Source organism: Gopherus flavomarginatus, chromosome 1 (genome assembly GCF_025201925.1).
Source record: "Gopherus flavomarginatus isolate rGopFla2 chromosome 1, rGopFla2.mat.asm, whole genome shotgun sequence".
In the NCBI taxonomy this organism is placed as follows: Eukaryota; Metazoa; Chordata; order Testudines; family Testudinidae; genus Gopherus; species Gopherus flavomarginatus.
Genome location: NC_066617.1, coordinates 338,751,338 through 338,766,272, shown reverse-complemented (window position 1 = coordinate 338,766,272; position 14,935 = coordinate 338,751,338). Strand labels below are relative to the sequence as shown.

The window sequence follows — 14,935 nt, the reverse complement described above, 5'->3', positions numbered from 1 at the left end:
AGGTAATGCTATAGTTACAAGATGCGGAATTAATTTGGCAAAATCCTGATGCCCTTACTCAGCGTTTGCCTTCAAACACTGGAGTTTGCCTGAGTAAGGGCTTAGTATAAACTAAATAAAGGCCACAGTGCTTCACCCACAGTGCATTTGGTATACAGTATCTACTAAGATTGGGGGTTCATGTAGCAATTTTCAGTAACTGAACATTGTTAAATTGGTTGTTAGACATTGAATGAAACACAGAAGGGCAGCTTACGTACATTTGTGTCCAGCAGGGGTAGGGTTGCCAAGTGTCCGGTTGGTACTGCAGCGGGGCTAAGGCATTCTTCCTGCCTGTCCTGGCTCTGTGTGGCTCCCAGAAGCGCATGGCATGTCCGGCTCTAAGGTATAGGGGTGGTCACAGGGGCTCCATGCACTGCCCTCACCCTGAGCGCCTGCTCTGCGGCAACCTTTGGTTGGGAACTGCAGCCAGTGGGAGCTGCAGGAGCGGCACCTGCGGACACAGGCAGCGTGAGGAGTCTCCTGGTACCTCTGCCTGGGAGCTGGACATGGCCGCTTCCAAGAGCCACTTGAGGTAAGTGCCTCTGGGAGCTTGTACTCCGAACCCCTCCTGGACCCAAACTCTCTCCCAGAGTCCACATCCCTTACCCCTGCACAACCTCCTGCACCCCAACCCCTTGGCCATGCCCTGAGCCCCCTCCTGGACCCTGAACCCCTCATTTCTGGTGCCACCCTGGAGTCTGCACCACCAACTGGAACCCTCACCCCATCCCGCACCCTAACTCCCTCTCAGAGCCCACAACCCTCATCCCTGACCACACCCCAACCTCCTGACCCAGCCCGAGCCCCCTCCCACACCCAAACTCCCCTCCAGATCCCACACCCCAACCCCCTGCCTCACCCTGGAGCTCCTTCCTGCACCCAGAACCCCTCATTTCTGGCCCTCAACCTGGAGCCCACACCCCCAGCTAGAGCCCTCACCCCCTCCTGTACCCCAACCCCCTTACCCAGCCGGTGAAAGTGAGTGGGGGGGGGGAGTGAGGATGGAGGGAGCGGGGTTGGAGTGAGCAGGGGTGGGGCCTCAGAGAAGGGACGGTCAGTTTTGTGCGATTAGAAAGTGGGCAACTCTAAGCAGGGAGCAAAGGTTTAATGAGCTTTCCCTCTTTGGCCTCCCCAGGCACAAATCAGGCATAGCTGTGGCCTCCAGAGCATGCTCACTTCTAGGACCCCCAGGGGCTCCAATCAACCCGAAGAGGGTCAGGGAACTATTTGGGAGACAGTGGGCCCATGGCTCTGCTGGCCCACCGCAGTGAGGAGAATGTGCTGGATCATTCCAACAGAGCATGTCACACCTTCCCTCATGGCCCAAGGACCCCTGAAGCTCCCCATGGGAACCACTGCAAACAGTCAAAAATATCTTGTGTTAGTGACCTCAGGTTAATCTGTGCACCTTCTAATGATGCTCCCAAAAATCACTCAGAATTGCTTCTTTCAAAAGCAGTATTTATTTTTCATCAAGAAAAAAAAGAAAAATATTATATATTGAATGCGGTAGAAAAGCCTTTCTATAAAAGCTGCATTTAATTGATAAACAATATATATATATAAATTGCACTTGAGAAAGTATGTTCTATCCTAGAAGCTTACACAAAATAAAAAAGTAGTGAGTTGCTTGAAATTATGGCTCTATTGACGGTTCCTTTGAAAATTATATTTATATTTTGGGTTTCAAATTCCTTGAATCAAAAAAATTAAAATAATTCTAGCTGTTTTCTTTTTTGAAGAGGTGATTCTTAAGTTAAAAATAATACATAAACACTGTAGAAGCTATTACAAATGTAGAAGCTATTATAAAGTACAATGAACGAAAAAATAAGGGAGAGAGAAACATGCTTCTTTGCATTTTCTGGCAATAAATAAAAAGCTAGGGTGTTTCTGCTGTTTGACTCTATCATGGGTTATTGCAGCTTGGATCATGGTTTATTAGAAGCTTTGTTTTGTTCAGTCATGCTACGCTTACCGTTTCAACACAAAGCACAAATTTGAATCCTATTTATTCTCAACTGGCCTGTGCAATGGAAACCATCATCTTCATAGCAAATGATGACAACTGGTAGCTATTTGATCACTGATTCCCAATCAGTGCTAAGTGTAATAGGAGAGTTTTTTTTTCCTCCACTTAAGCCCCAGTTTAGCAAAGTACTTAAACAAATGCCTAACTTTAAACTCGTGAGCTGTCCCACTGACATCTCACACAAGATTCCTTCTTACTCAAATGAAAAGCTTCTGTGCTGAACCCTGGCGTACCATTATTGCCTGCACTTAATTGAATTCTGCAGTCTCTGACTGGCACAGCTGAGAACTTAGTCAGATAAACTGGCAGAGCTGCCCCAAAGGGTTGGGAATCAATGAATAAGACAAAGCAAAAAGTAACATGACACCATCTGCTCATAAAACAAATCCACAAATTGAAGACCAGGCCTATTCCTGCCACAGGTCAGTCAGGAATGCCCAGTAAGGAGAGTGGTTGTACTGGTGTCAAATGCAGATTTTTCTAAAATAAGTAAGATTGGCCACTCTTGTTATTAAGCTAGAGTCAGAAAAAGAATGAAATTGCCTTTGAACAACCCTGACACAACTAACATATCTGGCAATCTTTGGTCTCAGTGCTGTTCTTTAAAGTGAATTGCTTTGAAAAATGATGAATCACTTCCCATTTCACTCTTCAAGCGCCTTTTAAAATAGACTTTTGGGAGCTAGAGAGGAAAAATTAATATATATATATATTTTTAAAATATCCAAACAAAAACATCTTAAATGTTCAACTAGAGTAGAGAAAGTAATACTCACAATATTTAGAGGGTACATTTCTGGAAAGAGTTGATAAAGTTATAAAACCAAAGTTCAGGTAATGGAGTTTACTTGATGAAGGAATTAATTCAGAGCATCAAGGGCATTTTTTAAACTATAGCTCTGATTTTATTACTAAAACCCAATAATTTTAAAAGTTCTCAATATTATGTGATTGCATGTGCCAATTTCAGCTAATGTAGGAAATACTATTGTAAAACTACTTCTCTCTTTCTGACAGACAGGAACACAGAGGCAACACACATGAAACAGAACAAATGCAGCTTTAGTATACTATTAAATAGAGATCCATGGCCATTAAATGTTCCACCCCATTTTCTCTTACATTCACAATCAAAAGTTCAGTTGTCTTCCAGATTTATACCTAGCATACATTTACACTGGACAACTTTCAGTGCAATATCTCAGAGTATTTAAAGCTAGTTGGGACAGCATTTTTTTCCCTTTTTTAGTCAGAGCCCATTCATTTTTTAACAGGCATAGAAAGCTATGCTATAGCTTTTAAGGTGCTTATTTTATCAAGAGGTGAATAATTCTTTTTGCGAAAATTAATGAATGCTGACAATTTTTCAAAAGACAGGTGTGGCGTAATGAATTAATATGCCTCAGCAAAATGCAGTCCAAGAGATACTCAGTGCCAAGAGTTTGATCATGGCAATATATACTACTAAAATCAAACAACTAAGATTACTGTATATACTGGCAAGATTATAGTATTCCTTATTTAAAAAAAATACAAACAAAACAACAGTGATATTTGATCTGTTCTCTAAAAGCTAGAACACTGAAGTTTTGTTCCCAACTTGAATATACATGCAAGAAGAGTGGGTATTTTCAGTAACCAAGTTGTTCTGGTTTGACTGTCTACCTAGCAACACAGTGAAGATGAAAGTGTCCAAGGGCCCGATCCCAAGAAATTATACACAACTTTTACTAGGTGGCAGACTTCAATGGAAAATGGTGGCACTCAGGTTCATATCCTTGTGCAAAGCACCAGTTGATTTCAGTGTGTTGTTTGAATACAGACTGGACAATTTTACTTCACACTAGATTTATTTCATGTTTTCTATTTGCCATGTGTGTGTGTTTCAAAGGAGAAAGGGGATGTGCCACCTAGGAGCTGGATTAACCATTATGTATGAATATTGGATTGAATTCAGTCCTCATTTAGATTCATGTAACCCTACTGACTTCAATGGAGTTGGAGCAGGTATAAATGAGGGCAGAATTTGGATGTGGATGTGCCAGATTGAGAGAGACAGACAGATATACAAGGTTAGCGCAAATATCTCAGTGAAACTTTCCACGACCAGCAAGGGGATTTAGCTACACAGCTTTGATTACATTTCAGAGGGAACTGTGTGGTTAAGTCCCATAGTCAACTTTGAAAGTCTCAACCGTCCCAATATATTGCTAAACTTAATTCTATATTCTTGGCTGCTAATAAACAAATCTATGATATACCTTTTTAGCTGCCATGGCACTAATCAATATAGCTATGCTGAAACACAGCATTCATTTTTGCTCATCGCAATGCAGGCTACTAGCAAAGTTTGCTTATCAGTGGAAGAATGTTCTCTGATGGCTCCTGCTTAAAATAAAAAGTCCTTTGAGCTACAAATAGTGTGCTTTGTTCTGTTTTTATCGGGGCGGTCTTGAACTGCAGACACAATCACAGCGCTCATGATGCTCCAGTTGAATATCCACTAGGGCCATGTTGTTCTTGGTTCTGCCCTTCCTCCTGGGATGGCTTGACTCAGGGATGAATTTCAGCACCTGGAAAGACAGAAGTTGTCAGAATGCTTCCAGTGACTTTAGAGTGAGCGTATCTCTTCCTCTGGATGCAGAAGCATACAGAACCTCCCAAAGTTAGCCCAATGTGTTTCGTTAGATGGTACCGCCTCACGTAGCTCGGCCCCTGTCCCCACTTCTGTGGGGTCATGCAGTTAGAGCAGAAGCTTCTAGAGTGGATCAAGCATCCAAGAGCAGCAGGGACTGTGGGGAGCAAAAGCAAGGCAAGGAAAAACACTTCAGAACCCATGGACCCTAATGGTGCCAAGAGACTCAATTCTAAAAGTTGAACTCAGGACATTATTTTCTGTCTGACAACTGGTTGCTAGCTCTGAACGTCTGCTTCCTCATTTCCTGCATGGTCTTACTGCCTCTCATGCTCCTCTTTGTTCTCCCTCCCTCTTTTCAGGAATTCACATGTTCCTCTGCCTGACTTTCCTTTTTCCATTTCCGTCTTTCCCCACCCACCTTCTACCTTACTTCTACCCCATTTGCTGGGTTTAAACTGCTTTCAGATACCAACTGTCTCTCTGTAAACAATACATCATAAAGGAAGTTTACTTGGCCATGTTGCCATTTGAAACATTCACGAATGGAACCCAATAGGCGTGTGGAGATTATTTCAGAGCTGAAAATGGACTGCAGCTTCAAAGACACTTTTTGAAACACACTTTTAAAATCAAATACACATGCTGGTGCTTAACCCACGATAAAAATTCTCTATTTAAAGAAGCCTTTCATCAAAACCCGACAATTTCAAGTGATGGACACTTGTAAGATCACAGCTAGGTAGATTTACTTTTTCATTTTAGAGCAAATGGAAATGCATGCAGTGGGATGAGACCAGAGATCTGGGCACTATTTAAGCTAACAGACCTCCTGGCAGCTTGGGGATTTTCCCTCTGTTTTGTATTAAGAAACATGAGCACAGTATATGCGCTTTGCTGATAAGAGGAGAAAAATGAATTGGCAGACACTTTCCCAGACAAGACAGGAAAGCAGTGTTTGAACAAAATGGAAATTGGGCTGCTTTACTAGCTGATCACAGAGCTGACGTTTCAAACTTTCAGTATAGCTTCCATCAAATAGTCTTAGGTTCAGGTAAACACAGGAAAACTGAAAAGAATAAAGTAGTAAGGCCAATTCTGGTGACCACAGTTGTTGAAAGAAAACCCTTTGCTCTGGTAATAAAGCAGCTTTTTAGGGTTTAGCTGGTCACTTCTTTAAAGGTGAGGCACTATTGAATTAATTAGAATAGTTCAAGGAAGGTAACTCCATGATACCATCTGCTTCTTGTTTTTGTGACATCAGTAGTATTTTTAGTGTCATGAACTTAAGGATATAAAAAAGGAGTAGAATAGTCCAAAAGTGTTTGGTTTTGGACTGGTGAAAAAAGTAATAAACTCATGGTTTTCATGTCAATATTGGTCTCTACTAAGCAAAGCAAGACAGCTCAGTCTTTCAGATTATTTTCTCACATAGCATGTATAACTACAGCTATGCTCGATTCATCACATAAAAACACTGAATTAATCATGGCCATAAAACCATTACACTAATAAAACAGAATCAGATAGAAAACTTAACCACTGAGCTGGATTTTGTGTTTATTGGCAATATAAGAGAGGTTATTATAGCCTTGTAACCTTTTTCATACAAATGGCTATGTAGCAGCACAGTAACATGCTAAACAACTTACTTATTTTTGCTTTGTAGATGTATTCAAATGACTCAAAGATTTCAAGGTCAGGTGACTCTCTGGCAACTGCAGAGTTTTTCTCAGGGTGGAAAAAAAAAGAATGTTTGCCTGTTCTACCCTGCCAAAGCATCTTGCTCATTGAGCTTATGTGGAATTAGGATACATTGAAAATAGTTGAAGAAAAACAGAAAATTAATGAGAAGCAGGAGAAAGAAGTCATTTAGAAGGGGAAAAAAGATCACCTGTCTAAGCAGTAGCTTCTGAGGCAATGACTTCTGAAGTGGCCAAAAGCTCACCAGCTGGAAAAGGATTTAGGGGTCATAATGGATAAGCAAGAGCTCCTGCGGTGCTGTGGCAAAAGGGCTAACGTGATCCTTTGATATATAAACAGGGAGTAATGAGTAGAAATAGGGAGGTAATTATGTCTCTCTATAGGGTATTGCTTAGACCAATATTGGAACAGTGCATACATTCCTGATGGCTGCATCTTTTTAAAGACATTGAAAAACTGGGAAGGATGCAGAAAAAAATGCTTCGAAGGTGGGAGAAAATGCCTTGCAGTGACAGAACTAAAGAACTTAATTTGTTTAGTTTATGAAAAAGATTGAGAGGTTACATGCTTACAATGTATAAATACCTTCAAAAGGAGAAAATTCCGGGTACTAAAGTGCTCTTTAATCTAGCAGAGAAATGCATAAACAAGAACTAATGGCTGGAAGCTGAAAGCAAATTCCCATTAAAAATCAGACACATTTTTTTTAAAGTGAGGATAATTACATTGGAACAAATGACCAAGGGAAGGATCGACTACCAAGGGTGGATTTCCATCTCTTGATGGCTTCAAATCAAGACTGGATGCCTTTCTGGAAACTTTTTTAGCCATACATGGGTTATTGGGTTAGGTATAGGGGGAAATGAGTGGAATATAAAGGTCTCTGATATACAGAAGGCCAGACTAGACAATATAATGGTCCCTTCTATATTTAAGCTTTATGAATCTATGGAAGCAATTCATAGCAGTCATTTGCCACCAATAATAGGAGCAGTGGAAGCTGTAGTCTAAACAGAACTCAAGCATTTATTCCAGTGTGTAATCTAGCACTCGAGCCCTACTTGCACTACAGTTTCTACCTTTGTTACTACTGGTGAAAGTATAGTGGAGGTGAGTTTTGATTATGGATTTCTTAGTGTAGACAAGGTAGTAGGAAAGAACAATTCCTTCCACTGTAGGAATCGTTGGGTGAAATTCTATGGCCTGTGCTATAAAGAGATGTCCTCTGTGGTATAAAGAGAATGTCCTCTGAGGATAAACATAAATGTAGCCATATCCAATATCCAGCTAAGATCTCATAGTTAAGCCTGGGCAGCGCATGACTCCAACATTTGGGGACACTGTGCCTGAGCGTCTGAAGATCCCTAGAAGGGGGGGGGGTGCCACCAGACCAAGGCCCAGACCCCTGCTCTGCCTCAAAACCTGCCCCTGCATGGCCACCACCCCTGCTCACCCCCCCGCCCATGCACCTCTCATGCCTCTTCACCTGCTGCCCATGCATCTCTCTGCCCCCTTCCCCAGTGGGGCCCTCCGTCCACTACCTGCACTTCTCTGTGCCCTCTTTGCCCTCTGAGAAGGCAAACAGCAGGTGGAGGGCGGCATGGGGGAAGCAGCAGAACAGAGTGAGCGGTGGGTGGGAGGGGCTGAGGGGGAAAGAGAGTGGAGAGGCCTGAGAGGCGGGCGGGGAAAGCAGCAGAGAAGCATGAGCAGCGGGCAGGAGGTGGGCCCCACAGGGGAAGCAGTGGAGAAATGCAAGCGCCAGAGCAGGCTCACCTCGCTTCCTAGATGTCACAGCCTGAGAGATAACACCTACACGACTATTTTTTAGCATGGTAGTGTGAGCCCCACAAGCCCAAACCCGACAACCCTGGGAGGTTGGCTGCTGCAGGCTGTGTAGACATATTCTAAGCGTTCAAGTGGTGGGCTCATAAGAATGGGGGAAAAAACAATATTTCCTAACAGGGAGAAGTTTAGATACAGGAAAGAATGACTTCTGACACCTTTCAGGCACTTCACACTAGTGGGATGGGTGAACACAGAGCAGTTCTCCACCAGATAATGGAAGACATCAATAGCTATCAAATGTACGCTTAGGAATGGACAGACAGGCCCAATATCTTTAATGAGAGAAGATATTCCAGAATTAGAGGGATTCCTGATTTCTCAGGAGACAAGTCACACTGCTGACACCACAGGTAGAACCGCTTCCACTTGGTGGCACAGCACTTCCTTGTAGAGGGTCTTTTGCTACTGTTAAGGATGCTCACTGTCCATCCAAAAAACATGCTGCCAGATGGAGGGAAGCTGTACTGAGGTGGATGGCCCTGCAACAGTCTGTGTTCTATTCTGAGACAGTAGGTGCCTGAACGGCTGAAGGGGAATGCCTGAGGGAGAGGCCAACTGTAGGAAGGTGGTGAACCAGAATTGTCTCTGCCCTAGAGAGCTATCAGGATCACTTCTGCCTCATCGAGCTTGATCTTCCCAAGGATGAGAGGTAGCAAGGGTATGGAAGGGAAGGTGTACCTCAGCAGGACTGACCTTTGCACCAAGGAGGTGGCCCTTCTGATGCTGAAGCTTGGGAACAATATGCTGGGCACTTTTTGTTCTGGCTGGTTTGCAAAGATGTCTCAGGATAGGATATCTCAGAGATGGAAGATGTACTGCACTACTGATGAGTGGAATGTGTACTGCCAAAAGGGTAATCTGATCCCAGATGCACCAGTTTCACAGCTAGACCACTTATCTGCAGAGTGGGGCAGACCTCTGTGATACACAGCGGTTATGTCTGATCTGACTTGGACATGTGTAGACCAAATAATGAGGAGGAATGCCTCGCATGCCTCGTGAACTGCCTGAAGCAGAGACCAGGAACACTGAGCTGTATGATTGTCTAGATGTGCCCTCTGTCCCAGCATGGAAAGCAACCAGAATCAAAGTCTTTCAGGGGAGTCCCCCCCCGACTTTTTCCTTTCCACCAGGTGAGTGACAACAAAAGCATGTTCGGAGGAAGAGAGACCTTTTTGTTCAAAGAGTCTCTGCTTGGAGCATAGACCATCCTAAGCCAGATCTGAAAGCACTGTAAATGTAGCTCTGTGAATGGGGAGGTGGATGCAGCCATATGGCCTAGCAGGGCCAGGCAGGACCAGGCTGTTGTCTGAGGACTCAGATGAAACTGGGTGATGAGATCCCTCATTGCAAGGAACCAGTCTTGAGGTAAGCAAGCTCTTGCCCTGATTGAGTTGAAATTCACTCCAATAAATTCTGTAACTTGTGTGAGGGTTAATGTAGACTTTTCTGCACTTACTTGCAGCCCCAGAGCATGAAAGAGTTCAAGTGAGGAGGTGTTTTCTGCTTGATATGATTGACTATGGGAAGCCAACCATCCAGGTAGGGAAATATTGGGTTGCCTTGCCTGCGAAGTCATGCAGCCATCACGGCGAGTACTGTAGTAAAAACCCTCAGGGCCATCGAGAGGCACTATACTGGAAGTGCTCTACCCCCACAGGAAACTCCTGTGAACTATGTAAATATCTAATTGAGAAAATACATGTCTTTCAAATCCAAAACCACACACCAATTGCCTTCATTCAGGGAGGGGCTTATCGAGTCTGAAGTGGTCATCCCGAGCTTTGACTGTTGATTGAAGACATTCAGCTGTCTGTGGTGCAGGACGGGGGTAAGGAAATATCTGGTGTCAAAGCCCTTCCTTCCTCCTGTGATAAGTGGGGAACAGGCTGTATTGACCCCAGCTGGAGAAGGGAGTCTGCCTCTTGTTTGAGAATCCTCTTGTGAGAGACGTCCCTGAAAACGGATGGGGACCGGGGCTTTGGACACAGAGACTCTATAGTGTAGCTAGTCAATATGATGTCCAAGACCCATGTGTCCAACTTGATAAAGTGCTACTTTGGAAGAAAATGGGCTAGGCAGCCACCAAATGGGGGAAAGGTAACAGGTGTTATGGAGACTGATTGATGGCTCTTGGATCTCCCATCAAAATGCCTTCTTGGTAGGTGGCTAGGGCTGAAGGAAGGAGGAGTGTGGTGCTGCATGTCTGCCATGCTGGACCGGCTGTACTGTCTCCTCAATCAAAGGCTCCTGTGGGGACTCTGACTCCTCTCTGGAAGACCATTGCTAGAAGTGATGTGCAGGGACCTCAGACTCTGATGCCCCAAAGTATGGATTTCAGAAGCCCTCATATGACCAGTGACTGAGGTCATAGGAATAGGGAAGTGGGCCCCACAGGAATAGGGAAGTGGGACCCATTGGTTCCTTGGCCAGTAGTGCAGCTTTGTGAGGTCACAACAACATCCAAGATAACTCTGGAAGCTCTGACAGGGCTGATGGTTCTTTGCCAGATTGCTGGTACCAGATCATTTTTGTCTCACAAATAGGAATTGGCAGGGGTCAATGGTACCACACAGGACCGGCGCTATGGGTTTGAGCGCCCTAGGCGCACTGCAATTTCGCCGCCCTGGGCGCTGCTCCCGCAGCTCCGGTGGAGCTGCCGCAGTCGTGGCTGCGGACGGTCGGCTGCTCTGCGGCTCTGGTGGAGCTGCCGCAGTTGTGCCTGCGGGAGGTCCACCGGAGCCGCGGGAGCAGCTGACCGTCCGCAGCCATGACTGCGGCAGCTCCACCGGAGCTGTGGACCAGCGGACCCTCCATAGTCACGACTGCGGCAGGTCCACCGGAGCTGCCTGCCACCCCCTCTGGCAAAATGCCGCCCACTAATAATCCTGGCGCCCTAGGTGATTGCCTAGGCCGCCTAAATGCAAGCGCCGGCCCTGGTACCACATGACCTGACTCCAACTGATCAGAGACAGGAGTTGGTGAGTGCTGTGCTGATGATGCCTGGGCCTCCACCGGATGGCTGGATCTTGGACCAGGAATACCTAGTTGACAGAGTTGGGACATCTCTCAGCAGAACTAGATTCAAAAGGATCAGAGATTCCGGATTCATATATATTGTGGACCCTCAAGAAGAGTGTTTCAAATGCTCACCAGAGGAGAGCTGGCAGATGTCTTGAGTTTGACCAGATACAGCAGTGCCAACGTAGAAGTGGTGGACTTTCACTGGATTGGTATTGACAGTGTAGAGGGAGAATGGTCCCTTCTGTCCCTACACAGTGCCAGAATTGAACCTGACCTCTCAGAGTGCGATTTCTGGGCATTAATAGATCCTGGTACCATTGGTACTGGCCTTTCTCTGTGAGCTCCAGATGCACCCTGATCTGGGGTGTGAATTCTCAGATGGTGTCAGAGGAAGGGGAGAGGTAGACCTCTTTTTGGAGGGTTTTTTTTGGGTTGTTTTATCCCTCTTCTTGTGAAGGTATTTTCCCTTTCCTGCATCGTGCCTTCATTTCACAGAGTCCTTGGGACTGGAGGACTCTGAACCAGTGGATGCTGGAACTGGAGGGGTGCCAGCCAGTGGCTCAGGTCAGCTAGATGTGGAGTGGAAGGCCCAGGGTCCAAATGGGGCCTCATGGATAGCTCCACAAGGTGTCTCCAGAGTCTGAATTCTCAAGACTGCCTGGTACATGGGGGAAAAGTGTGAGAAATATTGCACCTTGGGGGAATGTGTGTTCCTTGAGGCAGCATAGGCAACTCTCATGTGGGTCACTCACCAGGAAGACCTGGAGGCAGGAAAGACAAGGTTTGAAGCCTGGAACTTTGGACATAGTAGGCACCCCAACTGGTGAGGGATTTAATGCAGGGACTGGGGAGTCTCCCTCAACTAACTAAACTATCCAAATATAAAAACTATTCATAATTTTTTGCAGGTTTGAAGATCAAGCGGGAATGCTGGAAAGCGTAGACAAAGGAGACTTCCACCTCAGACCTAAGGCGGTAGAAAGGACCTGGAGAGGTGATCAGGTGGTGCCACCCTTTATGCCCATAGTTGGGAGCATGAGGAGATGCAGGGTGCAGCCCAATGGACACTGCTACTGAAGAACTTCTAGTCCCGAGCGCATAGAGTGCATGTGCACCCAACAAAGAATACCCACAGGGACTCAAAGAAGCACTTACAAATCTTCTTCTCACTCCAGACTGTTCTCACTCTACCTAAACCTGCATTGTAGCCTGTCTCACTGACGTCACCACCATCAATTTAAATTTCAATAAGGCCAAAAATGAAGTCTTATTTCCTCTCTCCACCCATTCTCTATCTCTGAGGAATACAACATTATCCTCACTGTCACTCACTCTTGTAACCTGGGAGTCATCCTCTACTCCTCCTGCTGCTTCCTTGCATTTCTATTCTGCCTGTATATACATTCTGTAAAGCTCTCATTCTCTCGTCTTGATCACTGCAACTTACCTCCTAAAGTCTCTCTCTCTCCCACACACACACTGCCCATTTAGTTCATACAAACCCCACCCCTAAACAAACAGATCACATTTCTTGCCCATTGATCTGACCACATCAACTCCTTTCTGAATGAATCCCTTCTCAGGGATCCCTTCTTGTTTCTTACAGCATTGCCCCACCTACCCACCTATCTACTTGTCCAGTTCTCCCATGATTACCCATATTCCACACTACCACCTGTGTAAGGAAATCCCTTCCTGAGCAGACAGAGGAGACCACTACCCTTTATTCACTCCATTGCCTCCTTAAGGCTCACTTCTGCAAGAGCAGTGAGAAAGCAGTCAACTAGGTGACATTTTATTGGTTATTAAAGAAAACCTAACATTTCTTTATTGCAGCATTCCAAACATCAGTGACCACATTACCTTAGTGCTGTGATTTTCATCTGTTCTCTCCCATGCTCTTCAGAATTGTTTTGTTACCCACCCACCCACTCTCGCTATGTTGTGTCTGGTGAAATCTGTTTTTTTGCAGCTTGTGATAAGGTCCAGTCTTGGTCTATGTATTCTGAGAGGCCTAGCAGCTACTCGGGTGCAGCACAAAATAAAAAATACCACTGCTAATAATACTCTGAACCTTATGGCTTGGAATCTTCTCTGCTACTTCTCAGATCCTAAGCTATTCATTGTCCACCCTGAAATTTAGGCAGAGGGGCTCTAAAATTGTTAGAATAGGAGGAAAGAGAAAAGAATATCTGTTAACATTCTGATACACAGAGAAAAAGGCAAAAGGCCTTTGCATGACAAGTCAAGAGGTGGGTAAAAGGTGCAAGAATGGGCCTCAATACTTTCCGTTTTCCTTAAATGTCTCTCAGCTGTCTTGCACAGAACAATATTTGTGCAGAAGGTTTATATACTGTGACAAATTCTAGTTACTGCCTTAGGGGTGCTCATCCCTCATGGAAACTCATTTCACATCTCATCAGTTACAGCAATGAGATGGGGAAACTGATTTCTTGTTTCTCAGAGGTATGCACATGCTGGGTGGATGGCACAGGCTCAGTCCTACCAGAATAAAGAATTGGACTGAGATCATCCACAGGATTTTTCTTCCCAGTGGGCTGAGCCTACGCTCTCTTCAATTTTAGAATATAAGATTTCTCTCTGGAACAACCATTCTACTTATTTCCATAGAGAACTGAGTACAGAGGCAATTGTGTTTTCATTTCAAGTCTATCTCAGCAAGTTAGATGAAAGCAGACACGGACATTTGATTAAAATATGCTGTATTCATTTACATTAATGATTACTGATTTGCCCTTCCTTTGTGAGGAGCCCAGTGGTGTGCCTGATGGAATCACTTACCAAAGAACTTGATTGAGAGATGCTTTTAAAAGGAATTAATGCATACAATGTGATGATTGGCCAGTTTGGTTTGCAGTGGTTCATACCAATCTGTTTTAAATTTTGAGTCATGTGTACTTGTCTGCCTTGAGTTCTGGGCTCCTACAAACCAGTTTTCTTTAATTTCATGTTGGAACAATGCAAAACCATCCTGCTTCACTACGTTTCTGTTCAAAACTATAAAACGGGCAGTCTGCTCAAATCAAGGTCCTATTTAATTCCAAAGATTCTTGAGGTTTTTTGGCAAATTTGCTCTACATTTCAGGTTTGTAAGAAAACTTTTATGTCTCACTATTAACATTTTGCAAAGCATTAAAGTGGAGAGGGTATCCACAATGGGGTATTTTCATATTTTCTGCTGTCTGGTAGCTAATACCGTGCAAATGGACATGAAAGGGCAGGATTTTATACTCTTGGTGGAGCTTCTGAAGAACTAAAGCAGTTGTCTGAGAAAATTAAAGACCACATGACAGCTGCTTACTGTACTAGTGAAGAGTGCTCAGACAGCACAGTGATGGGAATGGTCTAAGAATCTGAAGAGAACAGAAAAGGGATCTAAACAAACATCAACAATATCAGGAAAAATAACTCTCTCAAACCTCTCTCTCTCAGCACAGTTAGCATTGGATGTACAAAACAACCCTTCAGTGGATAACTGGGAGATATTGACTGCAGGGTGGGAAAGCAGAAGGTTGTAGCTGAAAAATGTGCCTTTCCTGATTCAACCCTGAATAGGAGGCTCACTGAGGGTGAAGTGAAGGCTTTCTCAGGCACACACAAAGACATCAAACACTACATAATTTCCTGTGTGA

At 44.5% G+C, this 14,935-nt stretch overlaps 1 protein-coding gene across 3 annotated transcripts in view; it reads right to left on the bottom strand.

Annotated features, from left to right (window-relative positions):
* Positions 1–1,498: 1,498 nt before the first annotated feature.
* The window catches only part of PDGFD (platelet derived growth factor D), a 181,186-nt gene continuing 167,749 nt past the window's right edge, over positions 1,499–14,935 (bottom strand). For all 3 annotated transcript variants that reach the window (XM_050928201.1, XM_050928195.1, XM_050928186.1), the window contains one exon: positions 1,499–4,647. In XM_050928201.1, coding sequence (XP_050784158.1) covers positions 4,513–4,647 — 135 coding nt within the window. In that variant the 3' untranslated portion in view covers positions 1,499–4,512. The remainder of the gene's footprint in view (positions 4,648–14,935) is intronic.